The sequence below is a fragment of the Coffea arabica genome, chromosome 1e, assembly GCF_036785885.1.
Source record: "Coffea arabica cultivar ET-39 chromosome 1e, Coffea Arabica ET-39 HiFi, whole genome shotgun sequence".
NCBI lineage: Eukaryota > Viridiplantae > Streptophyta > Magnoliopsida > Gentianales > Rubiaceae > Coffea > Coffea arabica.
In genome coordinates this window covers 43,682,194-43,707,027 of record NC_092311.1, presented here as the reverse complement: position 1 = coordinate 43,707,027, position 24,834 = coordinate 43,682,194, and the positions used below count along the sequence as shown (strand labels likewise).

General features: G+C 32.7%; 1 protein-coding gene across 1 annotated transcript; it reads right to left on the bottom strand.

Moving 5' to 3' along the window:
- Nucleotides 1-17,050: 17,050 nt before the first annotated feature.
- On the bottom strand, nucleotides 17,051-18,570 carry LOC113705084 (E3 ubiquitin-protein ligase PUB22-like). The gene has a single exon (XM_027226974.2). It carries the CDS (start codon nucleotides 18,410-18,412, stop codon nucleotides 17,219-17,221), a length of 1,194 nt encoding a protein of 397 aa, XP_027082775.1. The 5' UTR covers nucleotides 18,413-18,570; the 3' UTR covers nucleotides 17,051-17,218.
- Between the last annotated feature and the right edge of the window lie 6,264 nt (nucleotides 18,571-24,834).

Here is a 24,834-nt window from a genome sequence, read left to right as displayed (position 1 = left end):
TTCAGGCATTATGCTTTACCAATCTGTTTTCAATGCACGGATTAACGGCTAATAAGACTACTGTTGAGTCAGAACTTGCCAAACTTTGAAATTCTACTAATCCTATGATCAAAAATTGCCAGACTTTGAAATTCTACAAATCCTATGATTAAAAATTGCGAATGAATCCAATGGTGAGAAACAAGCCATCATAACATTCAACATCCATCAAATTAGGGTTAAAAGATGAAACAAATTATTTGATACTTAAATCGAGTTCGACTTGATAAGAGTTCGTTCGAGTTTGGTTTGTCAATTAATCAAATCAAGATTGAACAGCGTTTTATATTCGATAATATTTAAATTCGAAAAAAATTCATTCAACTTCAGTTCAGTAAATAAACAAGTCAAGATTAATAAAAAAAAATTTCAAACTCATTAAAATGATCAAACAAGAATGAACACTTGAGTGTTCGGGTTAATTAGGTTCGTTTACACCCCTACATCAAATGTCTCTCCAGATTGGATCCAAAAGAAAAAAAAGTGATAATTGCTTACCCAATCCAGTCTATTTTCTTTTAACATACTAGTAAGAATTACTATTGGCTCGAAAATGATGTATTGAAAAGAACTAGTTGTGATGTTGGTAGGCAATAACTAATTGTGGTCCTGAGTTAGTTCAGATTTAATGATTCCGGTCAATGAAATCTTTTTGTTATATCCAAAAATCCCCCTCCAAGAATACAGTTTTCTCCCTGTGTCCCCATAAATGTTGAATTGCATCAATCTGTCCCTGCATCACTTAAATTTTCTCAACTAAATACAATTAACAGATAATTAGTTCTAAATCCTATTTTCTCTTTCATTTCTCCACGTGATATGCATATACTAGCAAAAAAAGACTAATGGCCCCTAAATCTTTCAGGCTTGGTTTTCTTTCAAAAAATAATGGACTTCTATACATAAAATTCTTGTACATATCACCCCCAAAAAAAGGCCTAAATAGGGTTGTATACAGAAAAGTCACCTATGCGCAGGGGTACCTTTGGACAAGAAATTAGGTTTGAAATATTTGGAGGTTCTTTCTGCCCCTGGCATGTGCATGTCATTTGAGCAAATAAATGAAAGAGTAATTAGGACTATTAACTGCTAATTGTACTTAATCTACAAAATTTGAATACGTAGTACTAAGGGAAATTGATGCAATTGAACATTAATTCTTGGGGGAAAGCGATGAAACCATAGTTTTGAAGGTACTTTCTTAAAAATTAACCTCTTTTTTATTTTTATTTTTTAAAATTTGCTTGCTAAGGATAGGGCAACTACGGCATCAATTGGTAATTGGCATTACTACTTCCTACCCTGGTCGAGAAACTATCAAATTGTCAAATGAAGAAAAGAAAATGATAGAGACTTACAACTGCATAAAGGAAAAGGTTTGTATTTTTTCATAAGATCATATCCTTAGAAACTTAAATAAATAGCATAACAAGTACATTATTCGTCAAACATAAAAATTTCATTAATTAATTACATTATTTCAACAAGCTACATGATTACACTGAAATACGGTCAGGGCACGCAATTTAAGTACTAAATACGGAATTTGAGAGGGATGGACTTCGGATAAACATGACATATTTAACTGCCGATTTCAGGAGAAAAGACAATCAAAACAAATAAACATAGAAAAAATACGAGAAAAAGCACGGTCTGAGTCTTACAAAAGAACAGGCAAATCTATGGGAGGTTCAACTGAGCCTAATATATATATATATAGAGAGAGAGAGAGACTCACCATATCCATTTCATACATGTTAAATCAAAGTGCTTTAGAAGTGATTATCATCTATTATCAGATATAAATAAACAATGAAGCTGGAATATAAGAACTTGAACGTGATCCACAATTCGCAACTTTTTACAATCAAAAGGAAAAGAAAAAAGTTTTTTGTGACAAAAAATTTTTTTTGTTATTTCAAATAAGCTTGATCTACATAAGACTTCCACAATTTGTAGTTTTAAAATCCTTTCATCATTTCTTACACCCTTTTCACCCCCAACTATTATGCACGACTCACAAGATTTAAACACGAAACTAATAATTTGAAAGACTCTAAGATCCCACCTCAGTTAAAATTTGCATGTCAAACCTAATTTTGTAGTTGTAAACGTTACCTTGTGAGGTTCTATCAACCAAAAAATTAACAGTTGGATTCGAAACCGTTCAAACCATTGAATTTTCTCCAAATTCTAAGCCACAAAGTTCTTATACGCTCCACTTGCATTTTTTGAAGTCAAATATCATTTCCGGTATTTGTGGAGAATTAGACTTTTGCCCGTCTGTTTTCAGTGCACGCATCTGGCTGACATATGGGACTACTATCGTGTTATATAACTTTTCCGAACTTTGAAATTCAACTAATCCTATGATTAGAAAAATTTTGGATGAAATCCTACGTTAACAAAAAAGCCATCCTAATACTCAACATTCACCAAATGTCTCTCCATACGCTTAAAATAATAATTAAAGAAAGTAAAAATTGCTTACCGATCCACTCGATCTCTTTTAACAGATTTATTATTAGTTATCATAGAGGAAAAAGGTTGCTATCATAAGGATCATATATTTGAAACTTAGATAAATGGGATAACAAAAATATTTGGGCAAACATATGTCATCAATTAATTATGCTATTTGAATAAGCTGCATGATTTCACTTATTTGGGGTCCGCAGTCACGTAAAGCTAAGTACTAAATATGAATTCGATGGACCATGGACTTTAGATGAATATGACATACTTGACAGCAGAAAAAATTGAACAAAATAAGCTGAAAAAGATGTAAGTTTAGGAGAAAAAAATTGCATGGTCTAATTTGAAAGCTGCTATACTTAGCCGTGCCTGGTACTTCAAATCTGTAAATACAAGGAAAATAAACCAAGTCGTGGGTCTGCTCCCAAATGAATTCATGCAGTTTCTAGTACTAGAATGGAGGTCCTTTTTTTTTTTTTTGCCTTCAAGAACATGTCATTTTATTTGCATTTCAGGTATATATTTCATACTGGTGATGTCTCAAAAAGAACTGGTTTTGCATGGAGCTTTCTCCTTTGATGAATATTTTTCATATTGACGAGATTAGTTTTGATTCTGTTTTAGTAGTCAGTGACTAGCGAATCATAGGCTAATGTTCTTCTTATATGTACGTAAGGTTCTTTATTAAAAAGGGTGAATGGTAATAGTGATAGGTTCTGAATTTCTCAAACCCTACCAAGAATGGTTTATTATGTGCTGATGCCCTCTAGACTGTTTTTTCTTTTTCTACTTGAGAGAAACTTAACTGCCACGTTACTTTTAGAAAGTAATACCCTTATGGCATTAGTGAATTTTTCTTAAATTTTATTTTGAGTAGGGAAGCGGACAGTGAAAAGAGAGATTTGAATCCAAAATTTTTAATTCCTAAAATCTCAATTTTAATTACTAAAGTGTAACCCTTGTGCCATAACTGAGATTGTTGCTCTTTACCAAAAAGAAGAAGACGAAGAATTTGTAGGTTCCGTCTCAATCACCCCAAAATTTGATTCAGTTCAATTTCAATAAACTCTGCAAAAACTTTTGACTATGAAATTCAAGTGTAGCCGCATATACATCATCCTACAGTGAAGTAGAAACTACGACAAAGATCCAGTAAACGTCAAAGCATCAAACCTTAAGTTTTTGTTTTGTTTTTTTTTTTTTTTGGTTAGTTGTTTCTCAATTTTGAAAAATCATCAAGGCTTAAGAGTTTGGCAAACTAGGAGTCTATCTTAAATTTGATCTCTGTATTTTCGACTAGTTCAACTGGTCCTTAATTGGTTTCCAATAAATTAGATGATGAATAGAGCCACTGATCACAAGAAATGCCCATAACCAAGTCCATGCTAGTATTTAATTATGATATTTGACTGAATCCTCAGATTTCAACCAACTCTATGGTTTCTTCTACTCAAATTATTCAAGGGATATTTAAAAGAAATGAAAGTGATCAGATGAATACAACATATCCTAAAATGAAAGAATTGTTCACAGAATTTTAAAATGGTTGAGATTTGCTCTCTCATGCTTTGGAGATGTTAACGCCATTATTGTTCAATTCTGTGGATAACTGTTTTTGGGTTTTTTGTTTTGAGAAATAAACTTTACTCTAGCAACTTAATTAAAAATGGCTGGTAAACATGTTAAAAATTTCCTAGAAAATAGGGTTTTTGAAAAATAATCTAAACAAATAAATTTTAAAAAACATGCAGTAGAGAAGGTGTTTTGCACAATTTATATTGTTTCACAGGTTGCAATTTATATTGTTTGGTCTCATTTTTGTTAACTTTGCCAATTTTCAATTTTGTCTATCACTGGCACTTTTTTTTTTCTTCATCATGGACTTCTTTCTCTTGTCTCGCCTGTTACTTCTGTGTCCCATCCCATGTTGAAGTAAGAAGCAAAAAAGTAAAAGAATAAATAAATAAATAAATAAATCAAAGAGAGACATCCATGCCAGCGAGTAATTATCTGATTGCAAACAAGTTTATAAAACAAAAAAAAAAAAAAAGAAAATTTACTAACAATTAGAGCTCAAGTTAACTAAACAAATCATCCGCGTCCTCTTTTGCGAGGCTTATTAACAAAAATATTCGGGCCAAGATTGTAACTAGGAATTACCTAATCAGAATCCACCCATTTCGAGAGCCCTATGACATTCTCACATACAAGAAGTATTTTGGGCTGTAATTCGATCTTGGCCTATGTACCAAGTTGTTTAGCTCTGTTGGGCTAACTTCAGGGACATCAAATAAAATGAACAATTCAGATTCAAAGTAATTTGGATATTTTTTTCTCTCTCTTTTTTTTTTCTTTTGCATTGTTAAGTTTTTAACAATTTTGTGATGTGATGTATGAAATAAAAATTTAGCTAAAAGGTTAAAAAAACGTAGTAAAAACATGACATTAAATACATCACTCTCATTAGACGAATTTAGGGTAGGAACGGTTGCTACGACCTTGATTGATCAAGAAAAAATTATGCGGCTCAAATTACAAGTTGTACATCGATTTTAACAATGTGTGTGGAATCCACAAAACATGAACTAAATGTACATTGTGTTCAAAATGATTTACATTTTGAACAAATACACGTACATTTTGTTCAAATACATGAAACTGTTCCGATCGGTTTCACTGCTAACAGTTCCAACCTGGATCCTTTATTAAAGATGTGTACAGTAAACATAGTGGCCGCGGCGTCCTGAGTTACTTCTTCTGCCCTCTACTACTCCAGTAAAGCCTTTCCTCGAGTTCGTAGAGTAAAAAATTGGAAAAAAGGAAAATTGACTTGATACAGCGTCATATATCTGGTACAATAGTGATATCGAACTAATTTTGGTCCTGCAAAATCAATACTAGTTATTGTTCCTTTTAATATCAGTTTTAGCCAATTGAAGTGGTCATCTCAAATTTATTTGAAAATCGAGTCTATCCTTGCATTTAATTTTTGGCTTCTACCCTTCTATTTCTGGGATACTTTTTGTGGTGATGGATGAGCAAGATGTGGCCCTTGGTTGATGACTTCAGAAGTCTCCTTAGGGACAATATGGGTTTGGTTTCATCAAGCTGAATGATGCATTAGACAAGATAGTTGATGACTTGGATCAAACCTCCTTTATTGTTGCATTATTTCCACGATCATTGGAGCTTTTACGCAGTAACTTTCGCATGGAATTTTGTTGTCAGAATTTAATGAACCTAGAGGGGATTTTTTATTAACATCTATAATTTGTTTTAGCATTTAGCTGTATACTTTCTCGAAAAGGCAAAAGAAAAATGGAGAAAGTCAATAATTATGCTTTATATATTTATGTATGTAGCCATGCCCATATTTCTATTTCAGCTTAGCCTCCATGATTTAGGCCATGTTTGATAACCCAGTTCAATATTTAAATTTAATGTATTTAGATCTTAATATATTCAGACCGTTTGATAACCAAAAATTGAATATTTGAATTAATTAAGTGACATTGAATTTCTTAGGCAAAACTTGTTTCCAAAATTAAGTGATAAACTATTCATTTATCACTGGATGTGATATGCACTCAAATGTATTAGATTTAATACTTAACAATTCAATAAGTTAATGAATTCAAACTTCAGTTTTATTAAAACCCACCCTTAGATTTACGAGACCTTTATACACGTTATAAATTTATTACTTTTATTTAATCTTACTATTAAAAAAGTAAGATGGATGAGTTCAGTTATTTTGCTAAATTATTTTTAAAAAAATGATTGTTCCCTTGTCTCTGTCCTTCTCCCAGAAATCCACAATGTCAACTAAGTTGCGATCACTTGAAAATAAGGGTGCACTTTAGCTCGCTTCAAGCTCAATTTATTTCAACTTATTCCAACTTGAGTTCGAGTTCAATCGAATTTAACAAGCATAAATCATGTAAGTTTATATTTTATATAAGTTTAAACAAGTATAATAAAATAGACATTTCACGTGTGTGTGCGCACATATATACGTATATATGTACTCGTGAATTTTAATTTCTTGTATATAACTTAAACTCAAACCCGTCGAGTTATTCAACCTATTCAAACCAAGTTCAAACTTGATCAAAGTGAGCTTAAGTTCAAACTTTAGCCAACAAACTTACAAATAACTTGTGTTGAGTTGGACTTATTTGCACCCTAAGTCAACGAGTCAAACGTGGTTGCTGGTGAAACGATGGCTGAGTCTTTTTTTTTTTTCTTTCTTTTGAAAGGACGATGGCTGAGTTATGGTAATACGTTTTCAAATGTCTAGGAGTCAGATTACACTAAAGTACACGTGCTTTACTCTGATTGGATCCCTCAACCACTTTAATTGTCAATAGGAGGCCCCAAAAAAATGGCATATCATTTTCAATCTTTGTTTGATATTGAATTGTGAGAGAGGCTAAAAAACCCAAATTATTTTAAAATGACAGGGAAATTTCAATAAGTCTACGTGGATGTCAATTTCTTTTGAAAGTTCTTTGGTCAAAAAGTGCATGTTACGTCCATTCAGAATTATTTTAATGATTTTTTTCCCAAAAGATGATGCTAATAGATGCATTTTGCATGTGAATTTTCAGATGCTATTTTAACACACAAAATGGTTCATCATCATTACAATGATAAGATGGCACTCAAGTGTTAATTTTGAAAGGTAATTGGAAAAACATATTATTAGAAAGGAAAATAATAAGTGTAATAGTACATATTCACACGGTAAATTGAGCATAAATTAAACATTCTAAAATAAATAGTACTAGATAAACTTGTACATTAGTCTCTTATAAATTGCTAGAAACTCGACTGTTCACTATTCTATTTTAGTAGTTTCCTTGCAGATTTTAGTTTTCATAGGGGGTAAGATCCCTGTAAAAAAAAAAAAAAAAAAAAAAGGATCCCTGTACTTAAACCGATTCAGGCCTCCTTTCACTAGCGGAAGTCGGTTCCTCGTGAACTTAAGAATATTCTTGTGATAGAATGTACTCTTCTAGATTAAATAATTAAATTTCTGTTTCTGACCCCCCCTTTGCCCGACTCTTTGTTCAGTGCACCTATGGAATAGGAATAGAAGAAGAGGAAATATCGAACATTTCACATAGCACTTTTGATTTTGAAAGAAGTTCCTACAACTCCTCTTTTGCTAGACTCTTTGGTCAGTGCACCTATGGGATAGGGATGGAAGAAGAGGAAAAATTGAAATTTCACATAGTAATTTTGATTTCGAAAGAAGTTTTTACGGGATCCCTATTTACTGGAGTTGGCGGGAAGTCTACTAGATAAACATTATCAAATAGCGCCCTTTATGCACAAGTTTGATGTTTATGCACAAGTTTGATATCTAGCAGCACGACACTTGTATCACCGTTTCGCAACCCCGTTTTCACGGTTTTCTTGCAGATTTTAGTTTTTCTCACCTTTGATTAAGCTTGCTTGTATAGACGTTTCTTTTTGTTTTTTTCCCTTGAAAAATCATGTTCAGACAATACAGCACAAAGACGTAAATTGTTTCTTTTTGGTTGTTATGCTGAAGGACTTTTCTTCCCTCATTGATTTTGCTTTTTCTTCTTGATATAAGACAAATTGACTTTTTAGACGTGGACAACGCAAATCAGGTGCTTCGATTTGAGAAAAGTAAATCTAAAGAACTTCAAACGTAGAAATCCACGCTGAAGTGTTGACTAACACCGATTAAGTTTATCCTTAACATGGAAGCAAAGATGCCAACCAAAAAGTTTGTGGCTTTGATATTTTTATTAGAATTAACCGTTTATACACTGACAATATATATACCATCACTATTAGATGTATGACAATTCATCTGAATTTTAGTTTATAATTTAAATTTTATTCATGTGTTATGCATCCAATCGTGATGATGGATACACTGTTAATGTATATAAAATTTACCATTTTTATTATTATTTAATTTGCTTTAGTTACTGATTTAATGCAATTGAAAATCAAAAATTAGTACTAGCACTTAGGTGGTAATTAATGTCTTTGCCAAGGCTTGTCTTTGTGAAATATTCGACACCTCGAAATGGTTCATCTCAATGATTATCATCCGCTAGTGAATTGCTTGCCAAATTAGGAATCAAGTTAAACGCACACACCATTCACTTCACGTCAAGCCGAGTAGAGATACAAGGCTTGTTAGAAGACAAGTCCATGTAACTCTAAAAACTGTTACTCGAACATAAAACTTATATTAATTAAATCATTAACTTTTCTATAAACCAGGGTTTTCTTGTTTTTGGGAAGAAAACAAAACAACTTATATGAGGGTAATAATGTAAACCAAGAAACAAAGTAATAACTGCTAATTTAAATCCTTGCACAAGGTAATGTATTGAAATCCTAATACGAATAGCTGGTAATAACTGCTAATTTAATTCTGAAGATGACCCCACAGCGTTTAAATGAATGAAAGGACATCTTAGTAATAATAGTAACACTAAAGCTAGCATGACCTGTGCCTACTGATCCAACGATACTCCAAATACTGTCGTATTTCCAAAATAATCAGCAGTGCACCCTATTCTTATATACAGTAAAAAAGAGTATATAGATGACTATTGAAAATTTAGGCAAAAAAAAGCCAAATACAAGTGGTAATTTAGGCAGGAAAAAGCCAAATACAAGTGGTTAATCTAAGTGTACAACATTGTGATTTGTACTTCAATGGAGTTTGACTATTGTACCCTCTCATATGTAATTGGTTTATACTACACGTGAGTGATTATTAGGCTTTGAGTAGTCTTTATGACGTAAAATTACTTGCTTACCCTCTAAACTAAGCATTAACTAATGGGGTGTGTTGGATAAAATTGAAATCTGAAAACTAAAATCGAAATCCATTAAGTTATTTAATTGATAAGTATTAAATCTAATATATTTGAGTATATATCTTTTAATAACAAAATATATTTAATTAATGGATTGCTGGAAATCGTCCAGCACGATTGATATACATCACTGCCCTGATGGCAAATAAAAACTTGCACTAAAATTTTAGATCTGTAATTTAACAAATACAAAAGACCTAATAAATTAAGAACAAATCTAAAAAGTATCATCAATTTTAAAATCATTTCCTCATAGAATAAATCGCTACAGCCCACTCTATGTATGTTGCAATTATCAGATTTGTTAATCAACAGTTGTAAGCTCCGACAAAGATGATGAGATCTGTTGACATAGACCCAAACTTGAAATAAATTCAGATTTGATGACAACCAGATTTGAAGTAAATTCAAATTTAAACAACAAAACAAGGAAAAATAACACAAAATCTCACTAGGAACTCCTAGGAAAACCGAAATTTTCACTAGGAACCCTAGGAGAAACAGAGATCTCCTACTAAGAAAATTTAGGGGAGACTTTATTAGAAAAATAACAAGAACGAAACCTATCAGAGGGAGATCAGGGAGACCATAGTGGTCTCCCTTCCAAAGAGGAAAGGATTAAAAAAAAGGAGCAGTAGAGAGAAGTTGGAGAAGAGGAATATTTGAGTGTATATCACATTTAGTGATAAGTGAATAGTTTATCACTTAATTTTGAGAGTAAACTTTGGCTAGGAAATTCAGTACCACTTAATTAATTCAGATATTCAATTTTTTGTTATTAAACGCGTCTGAATATATTAAGATATGAATTCATTAAGTTTAAATACTGAATTAGATTATCAAACAGGGCCTAACTTGAGCATTAATAGACAAAGGGAATGTACTAAATTACAAAACACTGGAAACCTAAAATGTGCAATTAAACTTCTCCAAACAATGGGACTCATTGAAGTTAGTTGAATATGAGAGACTGCCCGTGGATTTTGCAGAAAGCTTTTAGTTTCTATACTTTCTTGTACCGTACAATTGGGGTAATTTGAACTTACTTATTCCGATATATAATTAATTGATAACAACCAACAACCGTCTACTTATGATAAGTTTACTAACTCTAGCGTTTACTTGAAATCTATGTCCCCATAAATGTTTAATTAATCAATTAATCAACTATCATAATTAATTATGTTATATAAGGATAATATATTTGTTTTTTTGAAAATTATGATAGTTGACAGAAATAATTTTTCCTTAGATTTCAACCAACTGTACCCGTTTCTTCTATTCAAATTATTCAAGGGATATTTAAAAGAAATGAAAGTGATCAGGCGAGCATAACAAATCCTAAATAAAACTGCAACAATGCTTAAAAGAAGTGGAATGAATTGTTGATGGACTTTTAAAAGAGTTTGAGTTTACTGTTCACGTTTTTGAGATATTAACGCCCATTATTGTCATATTCCGTTTGGATAGTTGGTTTTGGGATTTTTATTTTTATTTTTTAGAAATAAATTTTACTGTAGCAACTTACTAAAACAAGTGTATGTGAGATAACAATGTGGTTGGACAACATGTTAAAATTTTCTTAGAGAATAGAGTTTTTGAAAAATAATTCAAACAACTTAAAAAAAAAAGGCAGCAGAGAAGGTGTTTTACACAATTTCCATATTTCACGGTCTGCAATTTAAATTGTTTCATCGCATTTTTATTAACTTTGCAAAGATAAACGTTTGGCCAATTTTCAATTTGTCTATCACTCACATCTTTTTTTTTTTCCTTTCATCATGGAATTCTTTCTCTTGTCTCGTCTGTTACTCGTGTATCACATGTTGGAGCAAGAAGGAAAAAAATGTAAAAATAAAAGGGAAAAAATGCAGAAAATGTATGAATGCTTTCCATGCCCGAGGGTAATTATCTAATTTCAAACAACTTTATAAAATAGAAAAAAAAATTTACTAACAATTAGAACTCAAATGGAACTATTTAACCATTGGGGGAGAAGAATGGATTAGATGGTAAGTTTCGCGTTCGAACCCCCTAACTTATACCACAAAAAAAAAAAAAAAAAAAAATTCAGCTGCGGGGTGCTAAGATATTCGGGCCAGGACTGTAACTGGGAACTACGTGGTTAGGATCTACCCATTTTGAGACGCCTATGGCACGCTCATATGCAAGAAGTATTAGAACGCTCATATGCACGCTCGATCTTGGCCTATTTACAAAGCTTATTAACCGTGTTGGGCAAACTTCACGAACAGCAGATAAAATGAACAATTCAGATTCAAAGTTTATTTGGAATTTGGATATTCTTCTCTTTTTTTTAAAAAAAATTTCTTTGTATTATTAAACTCATACTCCCTCCGTCCCATTTATTTGATCATGTTTGGGGAATTCAATTTTTTAAGAACAGCTGTTTGATTGTGATGTTTGTACTTCTCTTTTCAATTTTACTCTCACAAATTCAAATTTTAAATTTGGATAGTAACATGCACATGATTAAAAAGAAGGTTCTATTGGAAAGAGAGTTTAAAACATGTTTTGACTTTTTAACGTGACAATTATTTTGGAACATTTTAAAATAGAAAATATGATATTTTTAATGGGACGGAGAGAATAACAATTTTGTGATGTGTTGTATGAAATGAAAACGTAGTTAAAGAGGTGTATAGTGAAGTACTGGCCGGCGGCACTTTTTTTGCCCCCTACTACTCCTGTTCATCCTTTCGTCAAACTCGTGGAGTCAAGAACAAAAAATAAAATAAAATAAAATAAAAAGCAAATTATTTAGCTACAAAATCATATATGTGGTGCAATAGTGATATCGAAACTAATTTTGGTCCCGCAAAATCAATACAAGTCATTGTACCTTTGAACACCATTTCTAGCCAATCGAAATGGTCATCTCAAATTTGTTTGGAAATTGAAGTGCATTTAATTTTGGCCAAAGTCCCTCCACTTTTGGGATGCTTTTGTGGTGATAGATGGGCAAGATGTGGTCCTTTGGCTGATTACTTCTGGAGTCTCCGTGGGGACAATATATAGGTTTCATCAACTTTAATGATGTCAGACGAGGTAGTTAATGACTTGGATTGTTGGACGAGGGATCATGCCTTCTTTGTTATTGCATTTTTTTATTTTTTATTTTTTACATAGTAGCACATCTAACCTAATTTAATTTACTCCTACTCCTAAGGGAGGGGGAGCCTATTCAATGGGATGGCCCAACTGATTCGGGAGAACCTGATGGGACTGAATCACCATCAAACCATACGGATGCATCACGCACCTACATGGATTTAAAACAAATATCATATAGAGATACATTGATGGGAGGGAAGGTTTAAACCCTTAACCTCCCACTCCACAATTAATGTGATGGCTAACAGTTGCATTATTTCAGTTGGAGCTTTTATCTCGTAACTTTGGACTGGAATTTTGCTGTCAGAATTTAATGAAACTCAGAGGAGATGTTTCAATTACGTGTATTTTATTTTATCAATCTTCTGACTATAGACTTGATCAAAAAGGCAAAAGAAAAATAGAGAAACTCCATACAATTAATATTATCACCCTCTCTATATATAATATGTATATTGTATATGCATGCCTATAATTCTTGTTCAGCTTAAGCCTCCAAAATTTAGATTTAGACCAATCGAAGACCTTTATATATACACAGTGTCAATTTCTAAATTTTATTTTATCAAAATAATGGTTAAAAATAATGGTTATTCCCTCGTCTCTCCTTCTCTCACAAATCCACAATGTCAATAAAGTCGCAAATACTTAAAATAGCAGTATAAACGAGTCGAGATGAACTTAAATAATGCACTATTCGAGCTTAATCCAGCTCAAATTATATAAGTTAATATTATATATAATTTCTAACATACAAACATACATAGAATAAACCCCTCCAGCCGGAGGCTTGTGGTAGGTGGTCCAGCGGAGCTTTCGGAAAATGGGTAGGATTCGCGCAAGCACAAAGACCCATCCTTAAGCTTGCCGTCTCGTGCTTGTTCCTTGAGTTTATTATTGCAAGAAAGATGGGTAGGGAACTCGTCAAGTTACTCGAATCGAAGTGCTTAAACTCAATTGAAACTGAATCAAAATGAGTTTAATTAGGATTCCACATTATTTATACCTTATTTATACATGCTGATTTGTTTATATGATCAACATATTTTTATTTCACATATATCACATCGAAAAAATATTACAGTAATTTTTAAAAAAGTTATCCCAAATAAGCTTCTTCTAGCCAAACACACTCAAAGTAAACTCTGGGAATAACTTGTTTGAGCTCGATCTGTTTTTCTCCCTGAGCACTTCATATATTTATGTATGTATCTATGCGTATATATATATATAACTTGTTTTAACAAAGTAAACTCTGGAAATAACTTGTTTAAACTCGATATGTTTTTCACACCGGGTATTACTTCCTCTTTTCAAAACCGGGTATTACTTCCTCTTTTATCGATGTATAATAACTTTTTCCAGTTGCAAATGTTCAACCAGTAGACTTTGAGTTAATGTGACTGTTGGAGAAACATATGGCTGAGTGGTGCTATACGCGTTTCCCTCTGATTGGATCTTTGTACCACTTTATTGTCTACGCTACCTTCGAGCTGCAGACGGGGCAGGTACGGTCATCAGAAGGATCAATCCTGAACAGTTAACGGTCAGGATTTGATCCAAAAAAATTATACGATTCAGATCATTTCTTATACTTTATTTTTAACAATATGTGTGGGGCTCACAAAAATTTGTTCTATAGTTATACGTTGTGCAAATAAAGTTACGTCGTGTGTAAATGAAATTACACGGTGTACAAAATACACAAAATCGCTAGGAACGATTGCATCTGCAACCGTTCCTGCCCGTGGTCCCCTCGAGCTCGAGTTGCTTCAATCCAATTCAAGGACGCCCAGAAAAAAGTGGCACATCATTATCAATCTTTATTTGAAATTATATTTTGAGAGAGACCAAAAAAAAATACGAATTATTTTAAAATGGCAGGGAAATTTCAATGAGCCTACGTGGATTTCAGTTTCTTTTGAAAGTTTCTTTGGTCAAAAGGTGCATGCTATGTCCATTCAGAATTATTATAATGAGTCTTTCCCAAAAGATGATGCCAATTCATGCATTTTTCATGTGAGTATATTTAATTAAGTGCTATTTTATTTTAGTAGAAATCGGTTCATCATGAATATCATTATGAGATGGAATTAAAAAGTTTTAAAGTTTTTTTTAAAAAAAAATAAAGTTAAATTGAAAGTTTATAAATATAAAGGAAATAATAACGTGTATATTAATTTACACAATAAGCTATGTTTGATTTAAGAAGCCTAAAATGAACAGTATTAAATAAATTTTTACATTGGTTTCATATAAATTGCTAGAAACTCAATTTATCGTTGCCTTGTTTTGGTAGTTTCCTTGCAGTTTTTAGTTTTTCTCACCTTTAACTAAACTTTTTAGACTTTTTTTTCTCCTTAAAAAAATCATGTTTAGACAATTCAAGCACAAAAAGTATTAAATCATTCGTTTTTGGCAGCCATGCAAAAGGACTTTTCTTCCCTCTTTCATTTTGCTTTTCCTTCTTGATATAAACAAATTGACTTTCTAAACATGGGCAAACGCTAATAATCAGCTGCTTCAATTTGAGAAAAGTAAATCTAAAGAACATTGAACGTACAAATGTCGACTATTGTGGAAGCAAAGATGTCCACAAAAAAAAATTTGTGGCTTAGAGATTTAGTCACTGAAGCATCTGGATTTTCAACGCTCCACTAATTACGTACCTTTAGGGAAGATCAGACCTTTTCTTTGTCTCTTTATTCTGATTTCATCTTTCTCTTCTTCATTACCATCCTCCAATTGCTTATATGTTTTTGGCAAAGGATCAAATTGGTGATGAGTCTGCAAATAATTTAATTTATTCCTGATATTCTATCCTCTGCCCTAAAAGATACATGATGAAAGATAGGCTCGATATTTATTTGTTTACTAAAATTTGAATTTTCTATGATGAGACGTAAGCAATTTAGGGACTGAAGTTACTCTCATAATAATAATTATTATTATAATTGGCCTACTCCTATTTTTAATAAAATTATTCTCTATCCTTAGAGTAAAATAACCATTCACCTGTGTCATGGTAGGTTTTAAAGAAACTCACAAGGTTACGATATGCACATTTTGTGGTAGTTAAGAAAAGTTAGGCGAAACCTAGGACCTGTTTGACACTTGAGTTTTTTGTCAAATTTGTCTGTTACAAATTTGTATGAGTGTATATTAAATCATGGAAAAAAATAATAATAACCGCACCAATTGTACCTATTTCTAACTGCACCTGTCCCATTCCCTGTTTAACAAGTCTTCATTCGAGAAAAAGATGTGTAAAAAAGAATACCATTTGAGATTTGTAGTTATGTGCATCTAGAAAAGGATTATTCAACCGGGAAAACAATGAAAGGAAAGAAGTCTGCGATATGGCGTATCTTGGGCCATCGATAAGCAGTGGATGGTATTAAAGGGCATCCATCACTCTCTGAATTTGGCCAGCCAATTTGATGTTCAGTGTCTATACTAGTCAAAGTAGGGACAGGACTAAATCCAGAGAGTTTATGATTTCTGAAAATAAAGGTTCAAACAAAATTATATGTTCACATAAAAAAGATAAAAGGAACATACTTTACTAATATTTGTGCCCTTTTTATGAGTGGATTATTTATTGTTGAGATCTTAGGACGTGAGGTTCTGAGTTCAAATCCCTTTCTCCCCTTTCCATTTATAAAATCTCAACCTTCGCCTGTTGAAACCATGCACTTTGGCTCTGTAACAACAAAGTTGACGGTGGAGCAATCTTTGGCTCTGCAACAACAAAGTTGACGGTGGAGCAATACTGAAACCATCTTTAACTATCCTAACCAAGATCATTGCTTGAAATTTTGTTCTGGACTTGCGTAATCATTGAGGTTTTTTTTTTTTTGAAAAAAAAATTGAAACCTTAAAATCCCATTTTGCAACAATTTGTTAGGATAATGGTTCCTCAATATTGAATGCAGAACAAACATTTTCTCGACAAGATCCTATTCGTTCTATAAAAGCATGTCAGAGTACATAAATTGGTTAGTTATGGACATGCAAGTGTCTATGTCAATCTTCATAATAATTTGTTTGCCTGGTGGCCAGGTTTTGTAATTTCTGGCTTACATGTTATATGTTGTAGCTATTGTATAAAAGTCAAGATTTTAAAGCATTTAATGTGTCTTCATTCATCAGCTTAAAACACTGGTCTATAAGAAAATATTCAACTAAAGTATCAAAACAAAAAGCAACTTAAGATTAACTTTTGCTCTAAAACCTAAAATTGCAATTCCGTTTAAATTCTTATTGAAAGCATGTCAGGCATCTTACGTGATTATTGATCTTCAAATCCTAGAGCTTAACCAATTTTCAGTATTTTTAAGATGTATTGGAAAATGGAAATATGATTACTACAAACTAATCAAATGATTTCGACCAAAAAAGAATGCAAAAATGTGATTTTCCCTAGGAATGAAAATGATAAATCTAGATCATATCGTACCACAGCATGACAGGATTCAAAACAACTAAATCGGGAAAAAAAAAACAAGAACAAATGCAAAGATCAAGAAATGGAAAGGACAAAATTTTAGCTTAAAAAAAAGCACTACTCAACTGCCAACGTATTCAATCGGTTCTCCGAGATACTTTTGCTGTCAATTTACATCTAGTCCTTTGCTGTGTACCAATGAAAACTATACAAATAAAGCCAAAAAATTTTTTTTTTTTGCACTTTCTCAAGCCGGATAAGAAGAAAGCAAAGAAGGTGGGATGCATGGGGAGTCTTTCCAAATCCTAGCATGCAAATATAAGATTTCCTTGGCTCTCGCAATTGTCTTCTGATTGTTCTCCACTTGAAGGACAAGGCACAACTTTGCAACAACTCCAACTTGCAACATTTCTTGAAGAACCCTAGAAGTTGGAGAATACTTGCAGATTGAAAAAAGTATTCTCACAGCTCTATCACTTGCGACTTGAGAAACCCTAAAGATTTTCTTGGAAACTATAGCTAATCCGGCCCCATGCTTCAGCAATTCTGCTCGTCCATCTGCAGTTCTGCAAATCTGATCCAACAGAGTTAGTATAAGTTCACTAGCCCTTCTTTCTGATGAATCAAGAAGTAGCTCAATCAGGACTAAAACTGCCCCCGCCTCGATTGCCTTTATTCGATTTCTTCCCCATGGACTAAGATCCACAAGGAGCTTCAATGCAGCCTTCGAAGCTTGTTGTGAGATTTGATCCTTCAAAATGTGGACTATTTCGATGAAAATTTCAGGTTTAGCAGTCATCAATTGCACCGGATCTGCCACCCTGAAAGCAGACTTCAGCATCATTATTGCATAAGCTCGAGATTGGCAACTTCCACATTTCAAGACTGGCATTAATGTCTCCGCAAATTTGCCATCATCACTCATGAGTTTCTTCAAATCTGCATCCGATGCATCAAGATGATATAGAAGATTCAATGCTTCATCACATGCTTCATCATTTTTCTCGATTATTGAAGCTAAGAATTCAACAGCACCGGCAGCCTCCAAGCTCTTTCTGTTACTTTGACTTCCTTCAGAAATGGATCTGAGCCTTTGCAAGCATTTGGTCTGAGTATTTGTTGAATTCTTGGCTTCATTGATGAGCTTCAAAATCTGGGATTTCTCAACTGGTGGCTTTGGAGTTGGAATCCGCTCAATCCCGTTGGAAGAATTGAGGGTGCACCATGCCTGAATCAACCGTCGAAGATTATGATTTGGAGTAAGATCTGTGCTTTGTAGCTCTTGTTTTGTCATTGGACAAGTGGAATTTTTGCAAGTAAACAACCATTTTTCTATGCTCTCTCTATCGTATGTCATTCCAGTTGCAACTATAACTGGATCTCTCATTAGTTGCATAGAAATTGGACAAAGAAACTGTGAAGGGATTTCAATTTCATCCATGGCTGAAAATGGTCTAAAATCCTAGGAAAAGGTAAGCTAAGACTATCAAAAACTGAATCAAGAAAAGGGGCTATAAATAGTTCAGAAGTAATGAATTAGTAGGGAGAGGAGTTGACAATCTATAATAGGGTTGAAGATTATAGAGTTGAAGAAATTGGTTGTTGTAGATTGAAGAGCCGTATACTTCTGCTCCTCCATTTATATATATCATGTGAAGATGGTGCAGTGCAAGTTGCTTTATTGAGATGCGGAAGTCAAAACACGGAAAATCCAAGAGGGGGCATACTTAGGAATAAATAATAGTAAAAGGGTTTCATATTGGACTTTTTCTAAGGTTTATGTATAGATTTTGGAAGAAGTAAAACTCAAAGGATGACTTTGTTCGATGGATGAATTAATGCACGAGGAACATAGTTGAGAATCACAGTCGGTGTTGCATTTCGTGCTGACTGCTGGGGTTAATTATGGTCGCATCCCATGAGCTTGGGAAAAATTACAGAAATTTCTCATTTAGTTTTTCAAATTGCACTGGTACCCCTATCAATGCAAGTACTCGGTACATAATAATTTGAAGTATAAAATTTACCTCTTAAATGACATTAATACTATTCCATTCTGTTCTAAACTAGGGTCAACTGATAATGTTTACATGAAATGATATGATTGGGTAGAACTTAGGATGATAATTGACCAATGAAATTCTCAATTTTTAGCGTATAGTTGAAAATTAATTTTTTCTACGCTTTTTGTGTGACTATCTCTTATACATCAGCAGTTGTGGATATACGTAAAAGTACAAAACTAAACTTCAAATTTAGTTAGAAATTAAGTGTCATATATCCAAACACGTTATTGTAAGAATCTTTTTTTTTTTTTTGTGTTTGTATAATCCACAGATATCTGCATTCGTTTATGATTTGCAACTAATTCTATTCGAGTTAGGTCAAGTCTCTTGCAAGCAAAACTCTTCCAACATTGTCCTTTCTATTTCTATGGCTTTAGAATCCGAAATCTCATGATTAAAGAATACAAAGTCCTTCCACTTACACCAGCATTCACTTGTAAGAATCCTTACCCTAGGAATGTAAGGAACAATTTGCATAGGTAAAATAATTGAGCTTGAATTTGAATGAAATAACAATTTTACTAATCGATAATCATGCTGACATTCCTTTATTTTTTTCTTTCCAGTATTCCAATATTTTTTTTTTACAAACTAAATATTGTATGTTAAAGTTCACTTTTCATTCTGCCTATACTCTCCTATTAGAAATAGTTAAAACTATCATCATCAATATTTATAAACAACTGAGAAGATATACAATTTCTTTAGTATGAAGAAAATAGTTAATAAGGGAATGCAGACAAATATGTAGGTCTGCAAGGTGTGATAAAGGTAATCCTAGTTATGCATTTCTCTTTGTTTCTTTTTTGGTACAAAGTAATCCAAGTTATGCTAAACTTCAGGGATAAGAACCGTAATTTCTCCTTTACTTATAAGCCCCTCTGACTTTCTCTATTGACAAATATTTGTGTGTCCAAGCTTGGCTGTATATTGATAGATATGGTCATATATCGTGCCACATGCCAGTTGCCAGCGTCGACAAGTCGTAGTGGGCTTCACCCGCATTTCTTGGCTGCTGCATGAGGGTTTTAGTGCTTACCACTCTTTTTTGTGGTTCTTTAGCTCATCCATTAGCATTTAGCCAGAGGAAAAAGGGCTCGTCCATTACCATTAATGGAATTAAATTATTACTGATGTTTGACATCTTACAGTAAAAATCACATGGGTTTTTTTTTTTCAATTTTCTTTTCAGCATGGAAGGAATGAGATCTAAGAAGCAGGATAAATTTTTTTTTCTAATAAAAAAGGGGTGAGATTTAAGAAATCGAGAAAAAGTAGGAGATTTAAATTTAAAATTTTTAATTTATAGAGTTTCAATGTTAACCATTAGATTAAATCCTCCTTAACAGTTTAATCAATTGTTATCACTTCATGAGGATTAATTAACTCATAAGTCTTATCTTGTTTGACTAACTTTGGTTAAACGTATGTGATTATCATGACATGTGACCGCGGTCTTTGTCATTAATTAAGATTAACAATTTGGCCGAGCACCGTCTTTTGTTGCCTAGATGACCAAATACGTGGGAGCATTGAATTTTTCGAAAAGAACTAGTAGTAATAGTTAAAATACTTGGTAAAAGCTAATAAGAAATTGATGTAACTAATGATTAATTAATTATCTTTGGCTCTTGTACTAAAATGAACTCGATTCTCACTTTCTCACCATCCAGATTTCCAATTCAACAATGAGAAAAATCAATATCATTAGTTTTAAACAAATTTTAAACATTTGCTTTACTTTGAGTTCCCGGACAGGTATTAATATAACGCATAGATTCTTATGAACTTATATTTCAGCATTAAATACTTCAAGTTTTAGTGATTTGAAGTTTCTGGGATTAAGAACAATCTTACGTATGTTGTGGACTTCAGAATTTAATTTGTAGAAGATGGTATGAGTTTCTCTTTTACTAATTCATAACAATTTTCACCCATATTTTAAGTCAATATGTCTTTGACAAAATCCTTTGTCTTGCGAAGAAAACTAGAATGGAACCTTTATTTTTTTTTTTATCCTTCAAACCCTTTCAATATAGTACGCTAATTCACGATTGGGAGATGAATAGATGCCAAGAACAACTGCTTTGTATTAGAAGATTCCTACCGCAAGACCTAGTACAAGCAGAAGTAGTACAGATTCAAGATGAGTAATCTTAACCACACCAAGTCTTTAGAGTGTATTGTGCTGCAAAGATGACCAAGCACTTGGTAGCTGCTAATCTATTATGTTATCTTACCAATTCTATCTCCTAATTCCCATTTGAAAGGGGGGAAAAATAATTTAAGAAAAAAAAGAAGATGTATTAGAGACAAATCAAACTTGGCTTAGTTCCTCAAGTTTATCTTCTTGAAAGTGATTGTTGATAGAGAATATGTGGATTCCTAAAACTGTTAAGGGTCCGTGATATATTTCAGGAGTCATATTTTTTAAAATGTAAGATTGATTAGGAAAAGTAAATAAGTACAAGGAAGGGTAGGTAAGATTAATTAGAAAAATTATGTAAATGCAAGAGAGGCTAATAAATTATTAGTATGTGTATATATATGGTAGTTTAGATGAATTTTGGGTATATATATGGCTGTCTATTTTCAATTTTATTTTTTTGATATTTAAATTTCTAGAATTTCAAAATCTCTTTCCTTCTACTTCACGATATGAAAAACCTGGCACACTATACTTTTGGTGATTTATCTATTTCTGCATAATATCTGTCATTTTGTATTATTAGGTAAAACATTTTTCTACCAGTTCTTATCACAAAGTAGAATGCAAGTTTAAGTTCTTTTGACAAATTCTTTTCTTCTATTGGGCAAATTTAAAGACTGTTCATCAACTTTAGGGATTCACTAACGACCATTTCGGAGAAGATGAGTTGCTAAAGAAATGTAAAATGAATTAGAACGTTTCATTGGAAAGACCAAGTATGAGCAGAAAGCAGCCAAGAACAGGTTAAAGATTGAGCTTCTTTTTTTATTTTTTTTTTGGGAAGATTGTCTGCTTCAACATCAAAATATCAAATTAGGTAGAATCGTTCAGATTCATCTGTTGTCTAACTTAGCAAAGATGGGTCAAATGGCAAATTTTTTCTTGCTGCAGAAGAATAGTTCGTCCTGTAAGGTTTTGGAAACTTCAGAGTGTGACCAATGTCCGGCAGCAAAAGATAAACCACGAAATCCAGAAGAGACAAGAACGAGGAAATAGTTTAAGAGATTAAGGTTGAAAGATGAATCAATTCTAACAAAATTGGTTGTCCAGCTAATTTTCCCAAGTCCATACAAGCTTTAAATTTTCATTTTTGTGGTATTCATCATCAATATTTATAGAAGTTGACGTTCATAGTAATCGAATTACTTGCCTTGATAAAAAGCTAGTTTAAATGCATGTAGTAGTAACAGCACAAAAATCAAATAAATTTTGACAATTTATAAATTCAAATTAAAGTTTAATAGTCATTTAACTTGATCATGAAATTTTGATTACAACCCGAGAGATTAAATTTATACACTATCAATGTAAAGATTTTTTTTTTTTTTTTTTTTTTTTACATAAGCAAGTTCAAGTGAATACCACATCATCAGTATTCAAATTTTAAATTCAGTTTTTGTGCATGCGTCGTAAATCTATACATGTTGGTGTAAAAATCTTTACACTGACAGTATATATAATATTAATTCAATATAAAATATCCACCGTGTAATTGAGCTTGATTTTGTATTCGATCTTTGAGTTAACACCAGTGACTTTGGATGCTGCTTTGCATGCATGAGATATTGAGCTCCATAACTGAAAACCGGGGTTGCTATACTAAGCGAAATATCAACACAGAGATTTCAAAACGAATTGTATGAGCCCTAGGACTAATTTCATCTGCCGAAAAGAGGAAAAAAATGAGTTAATTATGAATGGGATATCTACCTCAATCACGCGTATAATACTCATCATAGACAGGCAATTATGTAAACTTCCAGCCCAAACGCGCAATTACTGGCAGGAAAACCCATCTGGTGATGAACTTGCATTATTGCCTAATTAATCACGCCTTTAAGCCGCATGTCAAGATTAAATATTCAGCAGTCTGCTAAGAAAATAATGCAAATGCACCTACTACTTTCGAAATACACCTACCAAGATTAGTAAATTTATATTATTGACAATTAAAGACATTAATGGCCCTTAAAAAGTTAAGAGCCCTTCTACATTTAATGATATTTTTGCCCATAAATGTAACATGTCTGCATGTGCATTTGTTCAATGACATCGAAAGAAACACCTAAACTGCCTGGATGGAACCAAGTCCATAATTTCTTATTAATTTCTAGTTTTGGTTATTATTATTGTGTATTAATATCCAATGATGGAGATTTCTGACAGCAATCATAGTCCTCATACAGACATTATGCACTTTTTCTTTGGTTAATTAATTATCAGTGTCATATATGTGTGTGAAAAATGGAGAGCACCTTTTGAAAGTTACATATACATACATATATACATACATACATATACATATACATATACATATATATATACATTTACATACACACACTCACTCACACAATATATATATATATATATATGTTTTTGATTGAAAAAAAATACACAGAACTAAGGGGTACGTTTTAGAAAACTGAAGTTTGAAATCTGAAATCTGAAATTTGAATCCATTAAATTATTGAATTGTTAAGTATTAAATCTAATACATTTGAATGCATGTCATATTCAGTGATAAGTGAATAGCTTTTCACTTAATTTTGAGAGCAAGTTTTGTTTAGAAAATTCAGTACTATTTAATTAATTTATATGTTTAATTTTTGGTTATCAAATAATCTGAATATGTTAAGATTTGAATCCATTAAATTTAAGCGTTGAATTGAATTATCAAATAGGCCTAAATGTTTATATGTTTTTCAAAGTTTTTTGGAAGGAACCAAATACACAAAACCAAGTTGCTCAGGCCCAAGTGGCTCACCAAAACAATTGGCAGTCAACAAAAGTCTCTAGCAGCCAATTTTTCCCATTTTTCAACTACAAAGGTTATGAAAGTTGGCTGATTAAACATCAGTTTAATCAGGAACTGCCCCCAATTAAAAGGCTTACTCCTTAAAGTTGTCCTATTTTTTTTTTTTTTTTCGAAACGTTAGAAGATATTCATTCATTTGGAAAAGAGAAAATACATGTACGAGCAACGGCTCGAAAACCACTATACAACTAGTGCACATCAGGCACTGAGGAAATTCCATTCCTCATCCACTAAAATGCCAAAGGCATGAGAACTTAATTCTCTACTTCGTTTAATACTATCTTCATTAGCCAAACTAAACAAGCACATTCGAAACAACTTTTGCATGCTTAGTATGTCCTCAATCAAGGTAGCTAACCTATTGTTAGAGGGGCTGTTGTGCTTTAACTGTCGCATAAGGTCCTGGCTTTGAGAACAGATCGTGATTCTGCTCCACTGATGCTCTAAAGCTTTGCACAAAACCAGATGGACAGCCACTGCTTCATCTATGACTGAGTCCCCTTTACTTCGCTCCTTGAGTGCCCATTCCGCAATCCTAAAACTTGGGTGTTTTGTTGCCGTGACTCCTATCCCCAGTGCTGCCTGGCCATTCTGGCTTGTTGTAGCCACTTCCAGCTTAATGGAGCCGTCTTCATTACACCCCTGATATTGCTCTTCCTGATTAAAAGATGTTTCTCTTGTACTCAGTCTAGTTTTTCCTTTCATAGCTTCCTCTTGCTCCAGCCACTCTTTTTGAGCTTTACCAATAGTCCGAGCTGGAGAGCAGCTGGTCT